The sequence below is a fragment of the Schistocerca nitens genome, chromosome 5, assembly GCF_023898315.1.
Source record: "Schistocerca nitens isolate TAMUIC-IGC-003100 chromosome 5, iqSchNite1.1, whole genome shotgun sequence".
Classification (NCBI taxonomy): Eukaryota; Metazoa; Arthropoda; class Insecta; order Orthoptera; family Acrididae; genus Schistocerca; species Schistocerca nitens.
Genome location: NC_064618.1, coordinates 854780250 through 854806613, shown reverse-complemented (window position 1 = coordinate 854806613; position 26364 = coordinate 854780250). Strand labels below are relative to the sequence as shown.

At 40.7% G+C, this 26364-nt stretch overlaps 1 protein-coding gene across 1 annotated transcript in view; it reads left to right on the top strand.

Annotated features, from left to right (window-relative positions):
• The window catches only part of LOC126260114 (non-homologous end-joining factor 1), a 136159-nt gene extending 115527 nt beyond the window's left edge, over positions 1–20632 (top strand). Inside the window, exons 5-7 of the mRNA XM_049957349.1 lie at positions 10694–10799; positions 20025–20189; positions 20266–20632. Of these exons, the coding sequence (XP_049813306.1) occupies positions 10694–10799; positions 20025–20147 (229 nt within the window). The 3' untranslated portion in view covers positions 20148–20189; positions 20266–20632. The remainder of the gene's footprint in view (positions 1–10693; positions 10800–20024; positions 20190–20265) is intronic.
• Positions 20633–26364: the final 5732 nt, after the last annotated feature.

Here is a 26364-nt window from a genome sequence, read left to right as displayed (position 1 = left end):
CTTTTGTTTCCTTTACTGCTTGCTCAATATACAGATTGAATAATATCGGGGATAGGCTACAACTTTCCTTAATAAAATTTAACGTTTATGTGTACAGACGATGTTTGTCTGTGGTGGTCGTAAACATTGGTTTCATTGTATTGAATTAGAGGTAGTGGGGTTTACCAAATTTACTCTCCGTTTATTGCTTACTGCATGAAGAAAGTATGGCATGTCGAATTTCTGATAACAAGTTGATGGACGTTACGAAAACTTCCATAAGCATCATAAATTTCATTCATGCAGATGAACTTAATGTTGGAAAATTGAAAGTTACTAAAAGCCTTCACCAAAGAAGATGAAGTAAATATTCTGGATTTACAATCAACAACAGTTGCTGTCATGAGTAACTTAGAAGTAGATATCATCGGTGTAGTGGAGCAAATGGAATCACTTAATGAAGGCAAGTCTTCTGGTGCACGCTCTTTACCAGTGAGGTTCCTTTCAGAGTATGCTGATACAATAGCTCCCCACTTAACAACCATATACAACCAATCGCTCATCACATGATCCGTACCTAAAGAATAGAAACTGCTCAGGTCACACCAATATTCAAGAAAGGCAATAGGAGTAATCCACTGAATTACAGAGCCATATCACTAACATTGATGTGCAGCAGGATTTTGGAACATATACATGGTGATTATAATTAAAGTTAAACTTTCAAATTGCAATGTAATATTATTGGAGAAGGGGGAAAACGTATGACAGAAGAAAAATAAATAGTTACAAAATGTAGCAATAGATGACACTGTAAGCATCAGAATTTAATACATGACTACACATGTCAAATGAGTCATACAACAATGCCTAAGGTGTACATTTGACGTTAACCAAACTGTGCTACTCAGTAAGTACTGCTCAGTGTGCATGGGTGTACAGGTGTGATACTGTTAGTTACGTAAGCTCATCCACTACGGCAAGGTCATATCACATCAGATGGGAAAAATCGGTTTTTAATTGTTCTGAGGCCAAAAACCATATAAAACATCACTCACATCGGTTTTTCATTGTCCTGAGGCCAAAGACCACATAAAAAGCATCACTCACATCAGATTTAATTGTTGTGAGGCCAAAAACTGCATAAAAAGCATTAATCAAAATCAAATCGGATTATTAATTTCCATTTGACTGGCGCAAAACATGTTCAGTATGCTACCCACTGTTTTATGCTACAAGTTGAAATCGAGAAACATGTTCCACAACTAATTGAAGTGTTTCCGGGTCACATTCAGAATGTGTTGCGTATGCAGCTAAGTTTGCAGTCAGAACACTGAACACAACATCTTTCAGATGGCCCCGCAGCCAGAAGTCACACGGATTAAGATCAGGTGATCGGGGCGGTCAGGCTGTAGAGAAATGGCGGCTGATAATTCTAGCATTTCCAAAATGTCACTTCAGCAGCTGCTTAACTGGATTTGCAATGTGTGGAGGTGTGCCATCTTGCCCATATTCGACAGTTCTGTGTATTGACATATCCTGTCATATGGAAGTGGGCTTCGTTTGTCTACAAAATCCTCCACGGCCAGTCATTGTCCACTTCCATGTGAGCAAGAAATTCTAAAGCAAAGGTCTCTCTTGCTGGTAGGTCAACAGGAAGCAACTCGTGCACATGGGTAATTTTGATGGATAGCAAAGAAGGATGGTTTGTAGGATTTTACGCACCATGCTCACAGGTATGTCCAATGTTCAGGCAATTCTTCTTGCACTACACATTTGTACACCACCACTTATCTCCTCCTGCATTGCTGTGGCCACTGCTTCACTGACATTGAATCCCTCTACTAGGTTGCACACCAAAAGAACCCATCTTTTCGAATTTCTGAATCATTTTCTCCAGACCCACAGCAGTCATCGTACCAACGCCTTTTATTGAACCCTTAAGTGTCCAGAACGTCTGCAGAGTGACGTGTGCACAGTCATCATTCTTATAATACAGCTTTACAAGCAGAGTGCGACCCTGCATTGAGACAGTCATGGCGAACGTTGCAGACGTGAAAGGAGGAAAAGCTGTGTACCCGACATGTTTATACCAACTTCAGTGGGTCGTGCGCATGACAGGTGTTTTCGTTTATGTATTCCGAAACATACAGCGCCATCTATTGATAAATTTTTACACTATTTTTTGTCCTTTTGCCATATGTTTTCCCCCTGTTTTCCTTCTGCCATACGTTTTCCCCCTTCTCGGATAATATTCCATTGCAATTTGACATCATTCTGACCAGTGGTGTTATTTCTACAGCATTTTGAAAGTTTAACTTTAATTATAATCACCCTGTATTGTGTTTAAACAATATGAATTACCTCAAAGAGAACGGCTTGTTGACACACAGTCGAAATGGATTTAGAAAAAATCATTCTTGTGAAACACAACTAGCTCTTCACTTTCACTCGCATGAAGTATTGAGTGCTGTTGACAAGAGATTTCAAATTTATTCCATATTTGTAGTTTCCAGAAGGCTTTTCACTCTGTACCTCACAAACGTCTTGTAATCAAATTTTGTGCTTATGGAATACCGTCTCAGTTATGTGACTTCATTCATGATTTCCTGTCAGAAGGTCAGAGTTCATAGTAACTGACGGGAAGTCATTGAATAAAACAAATGATTTCTGGCATTCCTCAAGGTAGTGTTATAGACACACTGCTGTTGTTTATCCATATAAACAATTTAGGAGACAATATGAGCAGCCGTATTAGATTGTTTGCAGATGATGCTGTTGTTTATTATCTAGTAAAGTCATCAAAAGACCAAAACAATTTAGTGAAGATGTCTGTATGGTGTGAAAATTGGCAATTGACCCTACATAATGAAAAGTGTGAGGTCTTCCACAAGGAATCCATTGAACATGGTTACACGATAAATCAGTCAAATGTAAAGGTCGTAAATTCAACTAAATAACATAGGAATTACAATTACGAGAAACTTAAATTGGATAGAACACACACAAAATAGGGGGAAGGCAAACCAAAGATGGCGTTTTATTGGCAGAACACTTAGAAAATGTAACTGATCTACTAAAGAGACTGCCTACACTACACTTGTTCATCCTCATTTGCAGTACTGCTGCACTGTGTGGAATCCTTACCAGATAGGATTAACGGAGTACATTGAGAAAGGTCAAAGAAATGCAGCATGTTTTGTATTATTGAGAAATACAGGAGAGAGTGTCACGTATATGATACAGGATTTGCGGTGGACATCAGTAAAACAAAGGCGTTTCTCATTGCGGCAGGATCTTCTCACGAATGCGAAAATATTTTGTTGATCAACCTACAGAAGGAGAAGTGATCATCATAATAAAAATAACGAAAAGATATAGGTGTTTGTATTTTCTGCGCACTGTTCAAGAGTGGAAAAATAGAGAATTATTGTGAAGGTGGTTCAATGAACCCTCTAACACGCACATCAGAGTGATGATGTCCTACATTCTGCTATCAGATGGCCTTAAAAAAAAGGTTCCACTTTCTGGTCCTGAAGTGCCAGTCGGGACCTACTAACTGTCACCTCTCGCTCTGCCAGGGACATCATTTAGATGTGATATGGAGCTGTGTGGGGTCAGAACACCTATCTCCTGGCAATTATCGTCTTTCTTGACCTTGGAGCCACTACATCTCTTTCTAGTAGCTCCTCAGTTGGCCTCATGAGATTGAGTGAACCCTTTACCAGTTGTCCCACCAAGGAAAAAATCCAACTCAGGACCGGGAGTCAAACCCAGGTCCTCTGCATAGCAGTCAGATGCACTGACCACTGAGCTACAGAGGTGTACACAAAATGCTAAATAAAACAAAAGTGCTGGAACAGTGTGCCAGTTTGAAATCTGGAATTATTTTATTCTTACTACAAATCGGTAAAAATTATGCTGAAATTGATGATAATTAATGGTAGACACTTGCAGCTTTTTTGTATCATATTACACAAAAATTCATCTAATTTAGTTTGGAATTGCAAAGGCTAAGCAAGATAGTTGAGCCAAATGACTAATAAAATTTGCAGTTGTATATAAATGAGCCCATAGAAAGAGAACCGTCTAATTTTTCAACTGTTGCTGTACTCTGATTATGCTTAACTATCACTGAAAGTATTTACCAAAACGTGGCATTCTGTTGGAAAGAATAATAGGAAAAAATAAAAAACAGATTTACAGACATAAGAAATATTCAAGGCTGTGATGTTCTAATAGAGAAACTTTCGCATGTTTGTATTCAATGTATCTTAAAGGATAATACATGAATAAAGGACCAATATTATACATGAGATCTTAGCTTTGCTTGTAGCTATCTATACTGTACACTATGTGATCAAATGTATCTGGGCACCCCCAAAAACATATGTTTTTCATATTAGGTGCATTGTACTGCCACCTACTGCCAGGTCCTCCATATTAGCGACCTCAGCAGCCATTAGACATTGTGAGAGAGCAGAATGGGATGCTCCACGGAACTCACAGGCTTCGAACGTGGTCAGGTGATTGGGTGTCACTTGTGTCATACGTCTGTACGTGAGATTTCCACACTCCTAAACATCCCTAGGTGCACTGTTTCTGACGTGATAATGAAGTGAAAACTTGAATGGACACATACCGCACAAAAGCGTACAGGCTGACCTCATGTTGACTGACAGAGACCACTGACAGTCAAAGAGGGTCATAATGTGTAATAGGCAGACATCTATCCAGACCATCACACAGGAATTCCAAACTGCATCAGGATCCACTGCAAGTACTATGACAGGCGGGAGGTGAGAAAACTTGGATTTTTTGGTCGAGCGGCTGCTCATAAGCCGCATATCAAGCCAGTAAATGCCAAACGACACCTTGCTTCATGTGAGGAGTGTAAACGTTGGACGATTGAACAGTGGAAAAACATTGTGTGGAGTGACGAATCACGGTACGCAATGTGGCGATCCGATGGCAGGGTATGAGTATGGTGAATGCCCGGTGAACGTCATCTGCCAGCGTGTGTAGTGCCAACAGTAAAATTTGGAGGCGGTGGTGTTATGGTGTGGTCATGTTTTTTTTTTTTTTTGTAGGGGGCTTACACCCCTTTTTGTTTTGCGTGGCACTATCGTACCACAGGCCTACATTGATGCTTTAAGCACCTTCTCGCTTCCCACTTTTGAAGAGCAATTTGGGGATGGCAATTGCATCTTTCTGAGCACCTTTCATACACAACAATAAGATCCCTGTAATGGACTGGCCTGCACAGAGTCTTGACATGAATCCTATGGAACACCTTCGGGACATTTTGGAACGCCAACTTTGTGCCAGACCTCACCAACCGACCTCAATACTTCTCGTCAGTGCAACTCTGTGAAGAATGAGTTGCCATTCCGCAAGAAACCTTCCAGCACCTGATTGAAAGTATGCCTGTGAGAGTGTAAGCTGTCATCAAGGCTAAGGGTGGGCCAACACCATATTGAATTCCAGCATTACCGATGGATAGCACCACGAACTTGTAAGTCATTTTCAGCCAGGTGTCTGGGTACTTTTGGTCATATAGTGTATGTATATTAATTTAAAGCATTAACTTTTCATATTTTTGTTTATAAGCTACTTAACATTGATGTTGCTATGGGCTGACTGCATCATGTGTCCTGTGCTCTGAATCTCTGCTGTCATCGGCTGACGAGATCACACGAGATGAGGTACGAATGGCGGACAAAAGCACATTGCAGTCTCGATTTCATTGCTTCGGAAACTAATGTGCTGTATTTGGTGTAATTCATGTTTATACTTTCATAATAAGAAAATACGCAGTGTACATATTGCTGTGCATCAAAGATCTTTCCAAAACACATTGTGTTTCTGCTGTTTCTCGTTTCCTAAAGCACCAGGATGTTCTCCGCTGCTGTACGAAACCTTTACCATTCAAAGGATGGCTAAGTTTTACAGCTCTGAGGGAAAATATGCTGTCACTTAACATGGAAAAAGTGTATTTTCATCCAGGAAATAATGTACTTTTAGCCAGGCAAAATGTGGGAGGGTTCCCCAAACCCACAATATACACCCCAGTAAAGCTTATGTGGCCATTTGAATAATGTTAAATATTTCTTTAATGATCTGATCTTGCCTAAAAGTACTTAGAAATCAATTTCAGGAACAAAACACACTAATCCCAGACTTGGGTTTGATAGTAACTCGGTGATCAAATTACAAATGAGTCCCTTCCCTTCCCACACCCCAAAAGTGACATGAACATTATAGTGTTGTGCACAGCAAGTGAAATTAATTTTTGCAGGGGTAAGGAAGAGAGGATTTAATTATAAAGGTGAATTCTTCTGCTCAGCTTATTAAAAACTGATCAGCGGCACTTTGTTATTTTCTACTCGCAAACATTGTGGCAGTCATTCTTTGAAATTCTGTTGGTGGCAAATCCTGTCTGACCCATGCCACGATAACAATTATTCCAGTTAGTGCCAACAATCACCTCCTGTGAATATGTGGCTAAAAATCTAATCACTGTCAAAATGGAGTGTGCCAACACCGGTCTCCCGTTCCGGTAGTAGACTCGCGTGAATACTTCCCTTAAAATATAATAGTAGTTGTCAGACCAGCACATGGCAATTTAAAATTCTTATTCCCTATATTCAAGGACTTTAATATCATAAACTTGGCTGATCATTGTTAGCAATTGGACAGTACTGTATTCAATGAAGGAGCCAGGTGGAACCAATGGATGTGAATGGCAAATATTTATTCTTTACCACTTTCGAATGGTAACAAGTGTTAACATTAGATAGCTTCTGAAGGGTAACTTATCCACATCAGAATTTGATGATGAATAAATATCTACCTTTACTACTGTTGGCTGTACCTGACTTCCTCATCTAATCAAAAATATACTGGATGAATTAGAAATGAAAGGAAGGAAATTAGTGTTTAGTACCCAACTACAAGGTCACTGGTATGGAGCAAAAGCTTGTGTTGAGGAAGGATGAGGAAGTAAGTAGTCTGTGCCCTTTCAAAAGACATGTCCCGACATTTGTCTTAAGCAGTTTAGGGAAGTCACGGAAAACCTAATTCAGGATGGCCAGGTGCAGATTTGTACCATCGTCCTCCCGAATACGAGTCCAACGCGCTACCTCACTCGGTGGCACACAGCAGTCACCTCAGTCACTTGCCAGTCATGGAGGAAGCTGGGTGCAGAGTATAACACTACCTTTTCACACCCCAGGGGGGCTCACTGCTCTTTGGTGGGTTCGTGCTTGACTACCGTGCGACCCCAGCCTTTGCAGCATCTTTCCCTCCCACGCTGCATGTCTTTCCTCTTGGTATTCTTTTTCCCCTCCCTTCGGGGACGTGTCTGGGCTGTTTTTGGAAATGTATTCTGCATTTTCGGTAGTAAATATCAGAATAATCTTCACTGTTTTTTGTTCCTTTATTCTTTCTTTGGTCGCCATCTCCTATCCTTCCTCCACTTTGGCATTTGAGGTTCCTCTTTTTCTTCTTCCTCCCTGTGTGCTCCTGAAGGCCAGCACATGCATCTGATGTGTAACAGGTGACTCAGTAATGCATAATTCCCAGCCCCAGGTCAACAGGTAGGACTTTGCATGTACCCCCTGGTACAGGTCAGGCCCAGGGAGGAGTGATTGCCTGAGCTGCTACCTTCCCAAATTGCCGATTAATCCCTCTGTCTGGTGTTCGGGAGGTGTGACCAATCCCTAAAGCGGCTGCACAGCTTTCTGAAGGGGGCCCCCAAGTTGAAGGAGTGTGCCATTGCAGACCCTGGCAACCGGGGATTTTCTCGCAATGAGCCAATTATCTTCACAGTCAACAACTACGAAATGTAAACGGAATGAGGCTAACAATTCAAAGACCCTCCCAGCTTCACCACGGTTCCTCGTGGTTCCACGTACTGAAGATGGACAGTTCTTCACTACAGTAAATCCGTGTGTTATTCAGAAAGGTGTTGATGCAGTTGCTGACCTTGTAAAATCCTGCTGTCGTTTACACGATGTAACTTTGCTTTTGGAGATCATAACAGGTTTGACAACCACTGCACTAATCCATTAAAACTGCTAGCTCTGGGCATATTTCAGTGTGCACCATGCAGTGGGACATTGTCTATCAGGGTGTAGGGGATCTCGTTTTAACCACTCAGATCATTGCGATAAAGCAACCTTTCAGGCAGGTACTACACCCTAGTCATATAAAGTTTGTCTAGTAAAGTTGGATTTATGTATGACTTTACCTTTGCTTACCTAGCTGCTCATGTGACACCACTGAAGCTGCCTTTTAATCAGCAGTCCGTAAGCCATTGAAAGATATTTGTTTGTGTGCAAAAACAGTAGTCCAGTGTTTGTAGAATATAGTTCCTTTTTTAATGCCTTAGTGCATTGAAAAAGAATCCATTATCTGTGTTAAACTCAGCTTTTTAACGGTAACGTATCTGATTTTATACTTCAAAACTTACTTCTTGTTTGTAATATGTCTTGTCAAGTTGCTATGATACAATGAAGTTCCAGGTACAGGAGGAGGATGGTGCCTTTCCCATGCTCTGCAATTAAAATGCTAATAAAGGCCCTTTGATCCAGTTTTCTACTTTTCCTAGTGATTATGTTTATTAACTGATCTCTTTGTTCATGGAAAAATATTTTATACAGTACGAATGAAAAACACGTGGTATTGACAGGTGCAAAGGCAAATACAAGAGGCTGTGAATTTTGTGAGATCAAAGATTTTAAATTAAGTGCATCCAAAGAATCTCTCAGTTGGCTGTCAGAAAAAACAGTTATTAATGTTTTACTCACCAAGCGGTGGCAGAACACACACATAAAAGACTTGTGATTGGCAAGCTTTCGAAGCCAAAGGAAGAGGAGTGAAGGGAAAGGACTGGAGAGGTCTAGGAAAAGGGGTAAATTCTGGGAAAGTCACACAGAACAGTGGATCAGGGAGACTTACCGCACAGGGTGAGAAGGAAAAACTGATTGTTGGGGATTGCATCAGACGAGATTTGAAATCCTGAGAGCTTAAAGGTGGAAAATGGGTAATATGCAAGACAGAGATTACTTCTAAAACATCGTGCATGAGTTAATAAGAGTGAGTAAGCTAAGTGTATTGTACGCAGTGGAAGTGGGAGGGAGTGGTGAAAAATAGACAGAAAAGACAATGAAAGATGTAGAAAACTGAAACCGAGTGAAGCGAAGAGTAGTTACAGTGAAGAAAAGCTGAGACGGAAGAAATTAATGTAAATTAATGCTAGGAGGGTGGCAAGAACTAAGGACATGGTGTAGTGCTAGTTCCCACCTGCGGAGTTCTGAGAAACTGGTGTCTGGGGGAAGACTCCAGATTGTGCGTATGGTGAAACAGGTGCCAAGGTCATGAATGTCATGTTGTAGACTATGTTCTGCAACAGGATATTGCGAGTTGCCAGTATATACACTCTGCCTTTGTGGAGGGATCAGCAGTACCAGCTTCGGAGCACACCATTGGTGACTCAGTATTATCCTGGTCTGGAATGTGTTAATCAACTACTTTGACAGGGCCATGACTTCCTAAAATGATGCCCTGAAATGAGATCCATTCTCTTTGTAATTCTGACCACCACACCAAGAATAGCTTTCCGGCACCCTCCCAATTTCCGCAATATTCTTGTCAGACTCTATGCTCCTTCTGCACCCATCTCCCTACCCTATGGTTCCTATCCCTGTGACTGTCCATGCTGCAAGACTTGCCCTATGCATCCTCCTACCACCACCTATAATAGCATAACTGGCAAAACAATACTATCAAAGGGAGAGCCACCTGCGAAATGACACGTCATATACCAGCTATTATGTAAATACTGTTCAGCCTCCTATATCGGCATGACTGTCACCAAATCATTAATTTGGTTTCCCAAAAATCTACCCCTTTTCCTAGACCTCTCCAGTCCTTTCCATTCACCCTTCTTCCTTCCCCTTCACCCCTTCTGCCTGAAGGAGGAGCCACTGGCTCTGAAAGCTTGCCAATCACAACAGTCTTTTACGTGTGTGTTCTGCCACCGCTTGGTGAGTAGATTTTTTATCTATCCGATTAAATAATTTCATCAATAATTGACTGTTCTCATTGTTAAATTATTAATGTTTGATATAAGACTAAAGTGATAAGAATTAGTGAATTAAAGACTATTTAGCTGTGGTAAAAATGCCACATTAAGCTAATGAATTAATGCCAAATTACAACAGCTATTCAGAGAAGAAAACATTGTTTTATGGGCTCAGTGTTATTTGCACAGTGGCAGGGCAGCATATTAGATGTTGAATCTTATACTGGCAGATTGCATATTGTTTATCAGGTGACAAAATGTGCAAGAAGATAAATGATAAAGGTGAAATCGAATTAATGTGTATGAAGTTTAAAATGAAAGACAAATGCTTTAATTCTTGGTTAGAAGTGCACTTTTTCTGTCTTTCATTTCATAGATTGTTTTCCTAACCATTTTAAGTTTTCTGCCTTTTCCATTCTCCTAAGGGACTACCACAACTGAAAGTGTGAAACAGAACTTTTCTTTTCTGCTCATTTTTCTATTCAGAATGCTGTGATTCTATTTTGACATTTAAAGAATAGGAACTTTATTTTGTGTAGTAAATATTTAACAATCTGTTATTGCTTTTTTAACATGTAGGTTGTTTGCTTTAAAAATACTCATTTTCCTTTTTTTTTTTATTTTCAGTAAAGATGCAAATCCAGTGAAGCAAGAAGTACAAACAAATATAAAAGAAGAACCAGCATCAGATGACAGTGATAGCACAGAGAGCAATCACTTAACTAGAAGTAATGTAAGGCTTGTTTTAATTTATTGTTTGCCATCATATTTCTTGAGAACTGTTAAAACTATTATTGCTTATTTTTAGAAGACTATGTCACAAATCTATAATCTTCACTTTACCAAATTTAGTTTGTAGGGTATTCTGTTTTAGGTTTTTTTTTTCTGGTTTATCTCTAACTGCTCCAAGTTTGAAATTTGCAAGCCTAGCACTATTGCAAGTTAAAGGCTTGTCTGACATTAAAGAAACATTTCATGTCTCTTCAGAAAGACAATCTTTTTAATGGCAGTAAGTTCATATTTGTTGATGTGTTGTTATGTTACATGCAAGTACATCAGATGGTTTTGTACAAAAACTGCATATTAATGTTTTATTCCGAAACAACAATTATTATAGTGAAAAGACAAATGGTATATTTTTAGAAGTGTTTGAAACTTCTCTTGTGACAAATCTTATAAAGCCATCAGTTATTGTCATGGATATTGCTTCACATCATTTTGTTTAAGATGAGGAACAAACTTTAGCTATTAGAAAGACAGATTTGTTCAGTGACTGAAAAGACAGGATGCAGATGTTAATCTTGGAGCTGAGTTCAAGAAAACTGAATTGGCCGAAATTGTAGTACAGAAAAAACCATACTTCGCAATATCCAACATTGATCAAATGGAAGACTCGGGCGTAAAATTGTTTAGCTTCTTCAATGTCATTGTCATTTCAATGTTATTGAAGGTATATGGATAAAAATAAAACAATCCAAACAACAAAAAGTTTACAGTTTCTGATGTTGAGGAACTTCTTATGAAAGCTACATGTGTGTGTGTGTGTGTGTGTGTGTGTGTGTGTGTGTGTGTGTGTGTGTGTGTGTGTGTCAGCAGTGAGGCAGCGAAGAAGAAAAGCGCTGTGCAAGAGTGCCCAAAAGAGGTAATTATGTATCTGGAAGAACGCAATGGTAGCTTGAGCACTGCAGAAGGAAGAGATTAATTATCAAATGTTGTCATCAGTGATGTGAGTTGAGTTTTTCCAGTACTGTACCGTAATTTAACACAGCCGTGCATCTAAAAAGGTGTCATTGACAGATGACGATATTGTGAATATTTCCATCAGTTCAAAGTTGGGCTGATAGTATCTTCTGTCATCAGTTGGTAGAAGAAGTTAGTAATGAAAATGAAAAATGATATAAGTGTTGCATAACTGTAAAAATAATTCATGTTATTATCATTAAATATAACAAATAACTTTAGATGATGTAATGTACCAGATACAGAATAGTTTCTTTGTCTTTTTTTATTAATTTTTTTAGTTTTTTCAAACTTACATATTGGACCTAGTAATTGTAAATAAATTTATGCCGATAAATATTATTGTACCAGATAGAAACACACTTGTCAGTAATATGGTGTGTTCTTTACTTTGCTCCAGGAGGAGAATTAGTGAATAGTATAACACACAAAATATTAGTTCACTTTATTATAACACAGATAAGAAGTATTACTTAATTTTGTTCAGTCCATGTCCACAGGACTATGAGTATTTGCAACTATCCCTGAATATTATCGTTATCAATCGATATAGACAAAACACAAATCTTCACTCAGAGTAAATTTAACAATAACTTTCATGTAGTGTTCTGTCTCATAAAGTGGTCACACAGCTGGCCTACTAGAAGTCGATGCTGTCGCAGACTGGGCTGAGCGGTACTGTGCTCAGCAGTAAGTAGAAGTGTGGCTGAGATGGTGTAGCAAAATGTTTCTGGGTGCTGTTACGCCAGTGTCACTCATTTGTTGATGTGGCTTTCAGTGACTGTCTTCTGTTGTTGCATTGCAAGGCATCAACTTTGCTTTTGTACCTTTCTCTTCAGATGACATCACATATTATGTTCTTGCTGTTAATAAAATGAGTCAGAGTGACCATCATGCCATACGCCTCATCTGGCAACACTGCCACATGGCCACATGAACTGTCAGTACTAATTATTGATGTTTCGACTATAGTGACAGTTTTATTATCTTTTCTGTAAAGTTTTTAGCCTAGCTTTCCTATGCCCTATATTCACTTGCACAGAATCAAATTAAAGTTTAGCCTTCTGTTCAATTTCATCCTCAAATGTACTTAAATTGAATGATAATATGGGCAAATAACAATGAACATACAACAATGCATAATATTCATATTCTGAAGTGCCAAAAAAACTGGTGTAGGCACGCGTATTCAAATACGGATGTATGTGCTCAGGCTAAATTAGGTGCTCCTATTGCCAGCGCCTATAAAAGACAAAAAGTGTGTGGCGCAATTGTTAGATCAGTTACTGCTCCTACAATGGCAGGTTATCAGAATTTAAGTGAGTTTGAACGTGGTGTTACATTCGGCGCACGGGCGATGGGACACACTATCTCGGATGTAGCGATGAAGTGGGGAGTACCGTGAATATCAGGAATCTGGTAAAACATCAAATCTCCAACATTGCTGTGGCTGGAAAAAGATCTTGCAAGAACCGGACCAACGACAACTGAAGAGAATCGTTCAGTGTGGCAGAATTACAACCCTTCTGCACATTTCTGCAGATTTCAGTGCTGGGCCATCAGCAACTGTCAGCTTGCAAACCATTCAACGAAACATCATCGATATGAGCTTTCAGAATGGAAGGCCCACTCATGTACCCTTGATGACTGCACGACACAAAGCTTTATGCCTTGTTGCCTGAGCCCGTCAATACTGACATTGGACTGTTGATGACTGGAAACATGTTGCCCGGTCAGACGAGTCTCGTTTCATATTGTATTGAGCAGATGGCTGTTTACGGGTACGGAGACAACCTCATGAATCCGTGGTCCCTGCATGTCAGCAGGGCCTGCTCAAGCTAGTGGAGGCCCTGTAATGGTGTGGGGCATGTGCAGTTGGAGTGATATGTGATGGGGCCCCTCATACGTCTAGGTACATCTCTGACAAGTGACACATAGTAAGCATCCTGTGTGATCACCTGCATCCATGCATGCCCATTGTGCATTCCGACAGACTTGGGCAATTACAGCAGGACAATGCGACACCAACACATCCAGAATTGCTACAGAGTGGCTCCAGGAGCACTCTTTTGGGTTTAAACACTTCCGCTGGCTGCCAAACTCCACAGACATGAACATTATTGAGCATATCTGGGATGCCTTGCAGCGTGCAGTTCATAAGAGATCTCCACTCCCTCATACTCTTACTCATTTATAGACAGCCCTGCAGGATTCATGATGTCAGTTCCCTCCAGCACTACACACGTTACTCAACTCATGGCACGTATTATTGCGGCACTTCTGTGTGCTCGTGAGGCCCTATAAGATATTAGGCAGATGTACCAGTTTGTTTGGCTCTTCAGTGTATCTGTAGCATTTGATAAACTACACAGTCCCAGGGTCATACTAAAAGGCAAAGGAATGTGGCTAGTCCTCTATATAGGTATATGTTTGAGAAATCTTGGGTTACTAGATATTTGAGGTACGGTGAATGCTTCCGTGTCTATATTACCACAAACTTGATTCAGCTACCACGATATTTGATTGTTGACCCCTCCACACCATAAGGATGATACAAACATCAACACAAACCCTTCAGCCTTCATACTCACTGCATAGTGGGAAGTGATTGGGGCTTCTCGTCTAGCACCACTGTTCTACAACAGCTCCTCCTCCCTCCATTGTATGGATTTGTTTCTGTGCAAGAGTAATCAAACCGTCAGGTCATGACTGAATGGAGGGCAGCACCCTATGACACATTTGAATATTTCGTCCATAAGGGACGGCATTATGAGGCCTGTGGCTGTTAATAAATACAAATAAAACAGTTTCTGCAGAAGTCACTTGTTTATTTTGCCACTATGCATTTCAATGGTTCACACCTGTATATTTAGGTGGAGACGTGCTTTCACAGTTCCAGACCAAGGGCGGTGTAGGTTATGAGGGGATGACCAAAAAAAAGCAGAATTATGTATGTCGTGGAAAATACTGCTCACCTTTATTCGAATTCCATTACAGACCTTCAAAGTAATCTCCTGCAGACACAATACAATAATTCAGTCCAGTACAAAACACTCCCTGATGTCCCTTTTTAATAGTATGTTGAACACACCCGAAATCTGAAAAGTTTAGCTCTCAATCACTCTGAAAATAACGACCCCAAAGCTCTTTTTCCACTGCAGGAAATAGGTGGAAGTCACAGGGCACTGCATCTAGTGAATAAGGTGGATGTGGTTTCACCTCAGTGCCTATTTCAGTGTCTGTTTCTCGAGTCTTGATGGTGTGATGACCCAGTGCATTATCCTGATGAAGGCTCCATCCCGTGATCCATCCTATTTGAGAAAGATGTGGCCGTTTTGTTGCAGTTTTCGTCCTTATGGTCCCTTCAATGCCTCACAGTAGTAAGCCACAGTAACAGTATGTTGCTCATCCACCACGTGATCATACACAATGCCTTGTCCACCACACGATCATACACAATGCCTTGCTTATCGAAAAGGCAAGACCCATTTTGGGTCTTGGACTTGGAGGATGTTTCCATTGGGCACTGTCATGTTTTATCTCTGGGTCACAATGATGAAACCGAAGTCTTCCCTTCCATTGTTGACACACCATCACACGATGAGCCTTCTGTTCCTCATTGATCACATGAGGCGCCTACTTTGCTGCATCTTTTCCGTACCCTAGAATATTTCATATAATGTCTTCAGCTGATCCTTAGAATATATTCATAAACTCTACACTCTTTGTTAACGATAAATGATAGTCTTCCTGCAACATTACATCAGTTGTGTTCATGTTAGTTTCAGTCTTCGAAGTTTAGGGCCTTCTGGGGTGTTGAGCATCCACAGGGCCACTTTAACCACCCGAAATTGTTTATGCCACTCATAAACTTTTGTTTTCCCCATGGTGTGCTCTTTTAGGCCTGCTGAAGCATTTCCAATGTTTCTGATGGAGTTTTATCAAGAACGACAAAAAAATCTAACTGACACGCACTGCTGCAACTTGAGATGCACGTTGAGTACAGTAAACACGCCTGTACACTTTCCCTGCTTCCCTCCAACTGCATGCTGCCAGGCAACTAACGCGTATGGTATTATGTCACTCAAGGTCAGACCTCTGGTTCTGCCAACACCAATTTCAAGTCCGGGCGCATTAAGATGCAAAAAAATTATTCTGTTTATTTTTTGACACCCTTTGTATTTTGTGTCTTTTGCTCATGACAAAAGTTGTTTATTTAGGAAAGGCACTTTAGAGGTTATAAAACATGAATTACTGACAGTGTGTTGTACTTAGAGGGATGGTAGAGGTGTAGAAAGTCTGTTACTGCACATTACATTTACACTGTCTCTCCAAAGATGTCGTAAGTGTTACAGGTATGTTTGTTTACATTGGATACATAGATAAAAGATTAAATGGTTTCTATGTAAATGCTTTTCTTTCTTAAAAAATATGAATGGGCTGCTCTTGATTATATACTACTGGCCATTAAAATTGCTACACCACGAAGATGACGTGCTACAGGCACGAAATTTAACCGACAGGAAGAAGATGCTGTGATATGCAAATGATTTACTTTTCAGAGCATTCACACAAGGTTGGCGCCAGTGGCGACACCTACAACGCGCTGACATGAGGAATGTTTACAACCGATTTCTCATACACAATCAGCAGTTGACCGGTGTTGCCTGGTGAAACATTGTTGTGATGCTCATGTAAGGAGGAGAAATGCGTACCATAACGTTTCCGACTTTGATAAAGATTGGATTGTAGCATATCGCGATTGCGGTTTATTGTATCGTGACATTGCTGCTCGCGTCGGTCGAGATACAATGACTTTTAGCAGAATATGGAATCGCTGGGTTCAGGAGGGTAATACGGAATGCCATGCTGGATCCCAACGACCTCGTATCATTAGCAGTCGAGATGACAGGCATCTTATCCGCATGGCTGTAACGCATCATGCAGCCACGTCTCGATCCCTGAGTCAACAGATGGGGACGTTTCCAGGACAACAACCATCTGCACGAACAGTTTGATGACATTTTCAGCAGTATGGACTATCAGCTCGGAGACCATGGCTGCAGTTACCCTTGACACTGCATCACAGACAGGAGCACCTGCGATGGTGTACTCAACAACGAATCTGGGTGCACGAATGGCAAAACGTCATTTTTTCGGATGAATCTAGGTTCTGTTTACAGCATCGTGATGGTCGCATCCGTGTTTGGCGACATCGCGGTAAACGCACATTGGAAGCATGTATTCGTCATCACCATACTGGCGTATCACCCGGCGTGATGGTATAGGGTGCCATTGGTTACACATCTTGGTCACCTCGTGTTCACATTGATGGCTCTTTGAATAGTGGATGTTACATTACAGATGTGTTACGAGCCGTGGCTCTACCCTTCATTCGATCGCTGCGAAACCCTACATTTCGGCAGGATAATGCACGACCGCATGTTGCAGGTCCTTTACGGGCCTTTCTGTATACAGAAAATGTTCGACTGCTGCCCTGGTCAGCACATTCTCCAGATCTCTCACCAATTGAAAACGTCTGGTCAATGGTGGCCCAGCAACTGGCTCGTCACAATACGCCAGTCACTACTCTTGATGAACTGTGGTATCGTGTTGAAGCTGCGTGGGCAGCTGTACCTGTACACGCCATCCGAGCTCTGTTTGACTCATTGCTCAGGTGTATCACGGCCATTATTAGGCAAGGGGTGGTTGTTCTGGGTACTTATTTCTCAGGATCTATGCACTCAAATTGCGTGAAAATGTAATCACATGTCAGTTCTAGTATAATATATTTGTCCAACGAATACCGGTTTGTCATCTGCATTTCTTCTTGGTGTAGCAATTTTAATGGCCAGTAGTGTAGATACGTGCACATTTCAATTTTATATATAAAAAGATCTGAAGATTAGATATTGTGAGGCATCAAGGGATCACTAATTTAGTATTGGAGGGCAGTGTGGAGGGTAAAAATCGAAGAGGGAGACCAAGAGATGAATACACTAAACAGATTCAGAAGGATGTAGGTTGCAGTAGGTACTGGGAGACGAAGAAGCTTGCACAGGATAGAGTAGCATGGAGAGCTGCATCAAACCCATCTCTGGACTGAAGGTTGTGGATGCAAGATGAGTTATGGTCATGGGGCAGAGATTCAGAGGGCATGGGGTAATGGCTATCAGAGATCGAGGACAGCAGCTCTGAAAGAGGCTATATCATAAAATGCACTAAGGTCTGTCTTGTTTATATGCCTTTTGACAACACAGCACCTATACTATTCAGTGAAATGTTACCTTCACTCCTCAAACTATTGTTTCTAGTTATAAAGTGAAATAATGGGTGATTTGAGAAAGTGTCTCCATTTTACATATATAAAGGTACAGAGGGTCATGATGGGAATTTTAAAATTTGTGAAAAGACTTCAAAATGAAGCCCTTTCAATTGAAGCTGTTACATCTCAGCAGGCTTACATCTTCCTTAAACATGTTCCATTGTAGTGTAATAATGCATCCTTTATTTTAGCAACATACAGTGATGCCATGGACATCTTACTATCAGAGCAGCAGCAGTATCATCATAAAGGGGGAGGGGGGGTTGCTGCTTACAACCTTACATTTGACAATCTAACACTGCCTAAATAAATTAAAGCCAGGTTAATATGGATTTTTGTATTCCAAATCCCATCCAATGGTTCAGGCAGTTGTTCTGTGGAGCAATCAAGCCATTTGCAACTAGAGGGAGGAAACAACTCCGGAGTGTAAGTATTGAAATTTTATTAAATGTTTCATTATGTGGTTGGAGCAAGTTTTCCATTCTGGTTACAGATGAGGCCCAGGATGAGTATAAAATTTATAGAGTATGTGAAGACTTATACTATTTATTTTCTTTAAACCGAAATTTTACTCTCATTTAGATGACCACAATGTAGCAATCATAGTTCGCTCTGGGTGGTCTGAAGAGCTGGGTACCACTGGTTGTTATTCATTTTTCCACATTGTGCGTTTGGGATTTGTGTACAAGTAGATTATTACTGTTATCAGTGCAGAAATGTACACAATCCTAAGGGCAATGGAGCAAATGAGGAACAATCAATGGAATAAGATCTAATCTGCTCCAATTCTGTGAGTGCTGTTCAGATTATCACATAGAACCAATGAATAAGAGAAAATACTCAAACATTCAGGGAACTTGCTTCCATTTACAAAAACCTACAGAAAGATACTTCATTGTGCTGTGTACCACAGTACATGTGAGTCAAAGAGAATGAATAATGTGGCACATGGCCTAAGAAACTTTCAAAGTTCACACCTTGGTTTTGAGAAGGAAGGTTCTGGCAAACATCCTCCCAGCAACTCATACGAAAAGAAGTCATCCTAACGAGATTGAGAATAGTGCGCTCTTCCCAACATAGCTACTCCTGTACAACAAGACAAAACACTAGTTTGCGATGCTTGCAACAGATGTTTTTAGTGAATTGCCAATTTGAGAAAACTGTTTCACATTCTAATAGTCTGGCTTGTTCTCATTTCATGTGTTACCTGTACTCTCTGTGGACTTCCCAGTGATGAAACACATTTTGTGGAAAGTGCTCAACTTATGGCAGCACAAGCATGTGCAGTTTTGGCAGAGGTAGGGGTTGTTAAATTGGAAGCTTGAGCACTTTTTTCCCTTATCAGGCCAGTTTTTTATCTTGAAATTCCTTTATATTCTACCTTGTTTGATCAACAATTTGGGCTGACTACCTTAGTCGATCATTCATTAACGTAATTTCCTGCAACCCCTCACACTTTCCCCGGATGAAGGAACTTTTGGCTTTAAACCCTACTATTTCTTGTAACTGCTTATGTGTGCCTCCTCCTAGAGCTGTTTGTCATGTAGAAAAACAATAAAACATTGTGGTTCCACTAATTTCCTAGTGCATCTCTGCTGTTGTTCATCACATGTAGTGTTCATAATTATTGATTGATAATTTGTTTCCCAAGAGCAGTAACATGATGCATACTGACAGCTGTGCAAGTTCCTGTCCTTAGATACACACAGGGTATCAACTGTTCATTTTGACAGTAGTGTGCGGAGATCATCATTTTACTAGCAGTAGATCTCACAGTTAACCCTATTCCCCTCCTCCCTGCAATATTGTAGCATCATAAATAAATATAACTGGAGTTTGTGTACAAGAAGTTATGGAAAGTTAAAAAGATGGCAATGTTATTTTTGTCTACAGGCAGCTGATTTGACTGAAACACATCGTGAGTTGCAAATAAAACGTGAAAAGGACTCCTCAATTAACAATTTGAATGTTGGGATGACACAAAAGAAAGTGTTGAAAAGAAAACTTCGTTTGTAATTTGATTTGCATTTTGAAACTACCATTATATATTGTGTAAAGGTAAGTCTTAATAAATATAACTTTTGGCAAAACCTTCCTCTTAATATTTCATATTTAAGGCATAATAATTTTACAGGCTGCGGTCCACGAAAACTGGTGAGGGTGAAGATAAAAATGATGCCTTTGTAGGTATATAATCATTTGTGATCATGGTGCCAAAGACAGTTTAATATCTAGGTGATTGTTTTTATGTTGATGAAAAAGAGAGTAACTTGAATCCATTTTCATATGCTGATAGATTTTATTTTAATGGTAACAATCTTTTTTAAATAAAGCAATTTTATTTTTATTTTTATTGCTTGAACATTATATATCTGTGTGGTTTAGTGGCAAAGAACAAGGCTGCTGTTTGATGATTAGTGACTTTTTTTTCTAATCAACAATTTAGTATACAAATACCGTAACTCAAACTTTTAAAAACAGGAATTTTAATTGATCATGTATGAAACTCTGATTTTTTATGTATTTTAATTAAAAAAATAAATGATTACATTTTATTTTGTTGTATGTTGTGCTGTATTTTTTGTTGTCTAATAAATCTCAGTCTGCTTAAACAGTAAAATTTGTGTACATAAATACTGAATCCTATAAGGAATTAACGAAATATAGAACTTAAAAAAAAAGCTGGTTACAATGATTGGTCTAAAGTTTTAAATGGGACATCTGTGATATAGACCAAGACAGGTTGTATGCTAATTCAAATTTGTGAAAGGATGGTAATCTCTGAAGGCATAATAGTTTCATTCTTAAATTAGCACACAATGCACAAGATTGTGAAGACAGAATTTTTAGCTCCAAAATATCATACAATCCAATCTTTATGAGATGGTGAATGAATTAAGGTTGCCTGCGCTGAAACAAAAAATGAGGTAATAATCTTGTCTGTAAGAAACAGTATTTCACAAAGTAACTTCTCATTTGGAAAATTTCTTCAAAATTATGCGTACTATGTTAGGAGCACTTTTCACGATTTACATAAATAACTAAAGCGATGTGCTGAAAAGTAATGTTGTGGTGTCACCGCCAGACACCACACTTGCTAGGTGGTAGCCTTTAAATCGGCCGCGGTCCGTTAGTATACGTCGGACCCACGTGTCGCCACTGTCAGTGATTGCAGACCGAGCGCCGCCACACAGCAGGTCTAGAGAGACGTCCTAGCACTCGCCCCAGTTGTACAGCCGACTTTGCTAGCGATGGTTCACTGACAAATTACGCTCTCATTTGCCGAGACGATAGTTAGCATAGCCTTCAGCTACGTCATTTGCTACGACCTAGCAAGGCGCCATTATCATTTGCTATTTATCTTGTGATGCATGTACCGTCAGACCGATGTTCACCAATTATGGGTTAAAGTTAAGTATTCCAACAGCTACGTACTTTATTTGCTAGACTCAAATCCTTTAACTGTTCCAGACCTCACGCCAGCCTGCGTGAGCTAAACGCGTGCCTTTCGGCTTCACCTCGTAGTGGCTTGGCTGTCTTGCCAAGTCACAACAAATGTCTCTGAATTTTTTATTCTGTTCTCAACATTGATTGAAGTGTTACATGTAACGCCTATTATTTGGTTAATTTCCCCCCATTTGCTGATGGAAGCTGCAACCCTCTGTCACTAGAGGGTTCCGACTTGTAGCATGTATCATGGTGGTGAGTAACATAACTATGTTGGTGAGTGAGAAACAGTGTGATGCAATCAAATTTTGAATTCAAATATTTTGTCCACACATCAAGCACCCTCACTACCAGACCACACACGAGCTCTACAATAACCCAACGCTTTCGGTTCACTGTCATTGATTATCCTCCATATAGTGCCTACTTAGCTCCATCTGATTTTTCATCTGTTTCCTGAACTTAAAGAACAGCTCCAACAAAAATTACTTTGATAGTGATGAAGTGGTGCATGCAGAGGTGAGGTTGTGGCTCCGTCAACAAAATCAAACATTCTACTGTGATGGTATCAACAAATTGGGCTCTTTTCATTAAGAAATAAATATGTAGACATGGAGAATAAAGATAATAGAATGTTTATACACTTTGTTTTACTTAAAAAGCTTTCATAGCAGTCACACAAAAAATTCAAAGGCATTAGTTGTCAGGATGCCATCGTACAAAAGTGGGAAAACAGTATGTAATAAAGGGGAAAATCGTTTAAGGACTCAAGATACAGAATTGAAATGTGTACCCAAAACACAGAGCACAGATGAAATATATTATGTATTCTGTACAGCAAAATCAAACAATGGAAAGTCCAGGATGGAATATCAACAATATTATGAAAATATTATGAAAATCATATATTACTATTCACCACATAGAGGAGTCTTTGAGTCACAGGTGGGCACAATGAAGGGACTGCTAGACATTTAAGCTTTTGACCAAAAGGCCTCCTGAAATAGAAACCAAACACATATTCACAAAGCTCACGCTCATGGCTCTGTCTCCAACTGCTGTGGCCTGACTGCAGGCTGCAACCGCATCTGACATGAGCAGCTGTCTGGAGTGGTTGTGGGGAAGGGGGGGGATGCAAAAGGGAGAGTAGAGGAGGGGAAAAGGCAGTGAGTACGTTGGCGGACTAGAAGCCATGCGTAGTGCTGGAGAAGAATAAGTAACAATATTATGAGAAGAAAAGTTGCCACTCACCATACAGCGGAGATGCTGAGTCGCAGATAGCCACAACAAAAAACACTCTCACAATTATAGCTTTCGGCCGTTAAGGCCTTCGTCAACAATACAGACACATGTGCGTGCTTACACACACACGACTGCAGTCTCAGGCAACTGAAACCACACTGCGGGCAGCAGCACCAGCGTGTGATGGGAGTGGAGGCTGGGTGGGCGTAAGGAGGGCTGGAGTGGGGAGGGGGAGGGATAGTATGGTGGGGCTGGCAGACAGAAATGCTGCAGGTTAGACAGAGGACAGGGGAGAGGGGGGGGGGGAGTAACAGAAAAGGAGAGAAATAGAGGACTGGGTGTGGTGGTGGAATGGCAGCTGTGTAGTGCTGGAATGGTAAAAGGGAAGGGGCTGGATGGGTGAGGACAGTGCCTAACGAAGGTTGAGGCCAGGAGGGTTACGGGAACGTATGATGTATTGCAGGGAAAGTTCCCACCTGTGCAATTCAGAAAAGCTGGTGTTGGTGGGAAGGATCCATTGGCACAGGAAGCAGTCATTGAAAAGAAGGATATCATGTTTGGCAGCGTGTTCAGCAACAGGGTGGTCCACTTGCTTCTCGGCCACAGTTTGTCGATGGCCATTCATGCGGACAGACAGGTTGTTGGTTATCATGCCTATATAGAATGCAGCACAGCGGTTGCAGCTTAGCTTGTAGACCGTATGACTGGTTTCACAGGTAGCACTACCTTTGAAGGGATAGGTGATGTTTGTGACTGGACTGGAGTAGGTGGTGGTGGGAGGATGTATGGGACAGGTGTTGTAGGGAATGAGTAGACGGAGGAGAGAGTCTCATAGAGGTTGAGTCCAGTGGGGTAACAGGAATGAAAGATGTCATCGGAGAGTTACTGCTAGAGGTGGTGGTTGTCACTGAAGCAACTAGTTTTTCGCAACACAAGTTCTTTTCACTCCAATTTAATCTGACTGTTGAAGCCACTGCAAGTAACAAATGAAGACTTTGAAGAAATATTGAGAAATTGCAATGGAGTTAAAGGAATAGCAGTTCATGATAGATATTGTGTGGAAGCGTGGCAGAAATCTGTCTCATCTCCAGCAAAGGTGGAGATAGTGAGAGCGAAAGGTCACAATGTGTTGACTTCCCTGCATCATCAGTTTTGATTGGTACAGATTTTTCATCCTGAAGCAACCACAAAATTAAGGGTTGGGTTACTATCCCAAATTTATAGTAAGTCAATGAAATTGTAGGTGTATGAATCAAATTTACCTTCTCTTCCAAGGAACGTTGTGCATGTTTTCTTCTTATATGTCGCTGCAGGCTTGTTGTGGCTCCTCCCCCTTTTAATCTTATAAAGCATATGAAGCAGTGTACTTGATTGCTTCAGCATTTCATAAAATACTTCCAAACTAGGAAGGGTTCCAACCTGCAGTACAACTGATGTCTGAGGATGACAGCGAGTAACGATCCTACAGACTTAAGTGTGGGCAAATCTTGCATTTGCACATACATGCTTACCTTCTAGCAGAGCAAAATATTTAGGACCACTGAATGATGATCGTTGACTACTGAATAAAATTTATTGTATGTCGTTAGAAGGTGAGAGACACGTATTGATCGTGGCGTTTCTCTGCATGTGCGTGTTAACTGAATGGCAATGGATATGGCATTGCTACTGAACGGGGTGCTGCTGGCAGCACCCCACATTTGGTCACACTTGCAGTTCTTAATATTTTCTCCATGCAGCAAACCCCTGCCTAGGAGTTGTGCCGGCCTCAGTGGGAGAAGATGGCTGTGACAATGCATGAAAAAGTCACAGAACAAAAGAAGTTGAAGTTAGTAGGGTCTGCTGAGAACTGTGGCTGTGATTGTTGCTAATGTATTTGAGATACACTTGTCAAGTAGACAGAGAATTGTTTGAAGTTCTTTCCTGAGTGCAAAAAGTTCTAATATACATGGTTTATGAAAGAAGAAAATCCTCTCAGTTAGTAGTAGGGAGAGATGTTCTCTATTGTTGAATTTTCATCAGCACTCAGTAGCACGCCAAAAAGGAGAAGTAGTCACGAGGCATACACGGTATAGCTGGATGCCAGTTTGAAGGGGGGGGATTTCCAAGTAAAGGCATAGGCAATGAAAAAATGACATTTTCACATTAGAAACCTATCCTCCAACTATTGTATTGCATTACTCAGCAAAACTGTCACAGAGATACTTGGGAAACATTTCAGTACACTATTCTTATATCATGTGTTATTTCAAGTTTCTACATCTACATTTATACTCCGCAAGCCACCCAACGGTGTGTGGCGTAGGGCACTTTACGTGCCACTGTCATTACCTCCCTTTCCTGTTCCAGTCGTGTATGGTTCGCGGGAAGAACGACTGTCTGAAAGCCTCCGTGCGCGCTCTAATCTCTCTCATTTTACATTCGTGATCTCCTCGGGAGGTATAAGTAGGGGGAAGCAATATATTCGATACCTCATCCAGAAACGCACCCTCTTGAAACCTGGCGAGCAAGCTACACCGCGATGCAGAGCACCTCTCTTGCAGAGTCTGCCACTTGAGTTTGTTAAACATCTCCGTAACGCTATCACGGTTACCAAATAACCCTGTGACGGAACGCGCTGCTCTTCTTTGGATCTTCTCTATCTCCTCCGTCAACCCGATCTGGTACGGATCCCACACTGATGAGCAATACTCAAGTATAGGTCGAACGAGTGTTTTGTAAGCCACCTCCTTTGTTGATGGACTACATTTTCTAAGGACTCTCCCAATGAATCTCAACCTGGTACCCGCCTTACCAACAATTAATTTTATATGATCATTCCACTTCAAATCATTCCGCACGCATACTCCCAGATATTTTACAGAAGTAACTGCTACCAGTGTTTGTTCCGCTATCATATAATCATACAATACAGGCTCCTTCTTTCTATGTATTCGCAGTACATTACATTTGTCTATGTTAAGGGTCAGTTGCCACTCCCTGCACCAAGTGCCTATCCGCTGCAGATCTTCCTGCATTTCGCTACAATTTTCTAAAGCTGCAACTTCTCTGTATACTACAGCATCATCAGTGAAAAGCCGCATGGAACTTCCGACACTATCTACTAGGTCATTTATATATATTGTGAAAAGCAATGGTCCCATAACACTCCCCTGTGGCACGCCAGAGGTTACTTTAACGTCTGTAGACGTCTCTCCATTGATAACAACATGCTGTGTTCTGTTCGCTAAAAACTCTTCAATCCAGCCTCACAGCTGGTCTGATATTCCGTAGGCTCTTACTTTGTTTATCAGGCGACAGTGCGGAACTGTATCGAACGCCTTCCGGAAGTCAAGAAAAATAGCATCTACCTGGGAGCCTGTATCTAATATTTTCTGGGTCTCATGAACAAATAAAGCGAGTTGGGTCTCACACGATCGCTGTTTCCGGAATCCATGTTGATTCCTACATAGTAGATTCTGGGTTTCCAAAAACATGATACTCTAGCAAAAATCATGTTCTAAAATTCTACAACAGATCAACGTCAGAGATATAGGTCTATAGT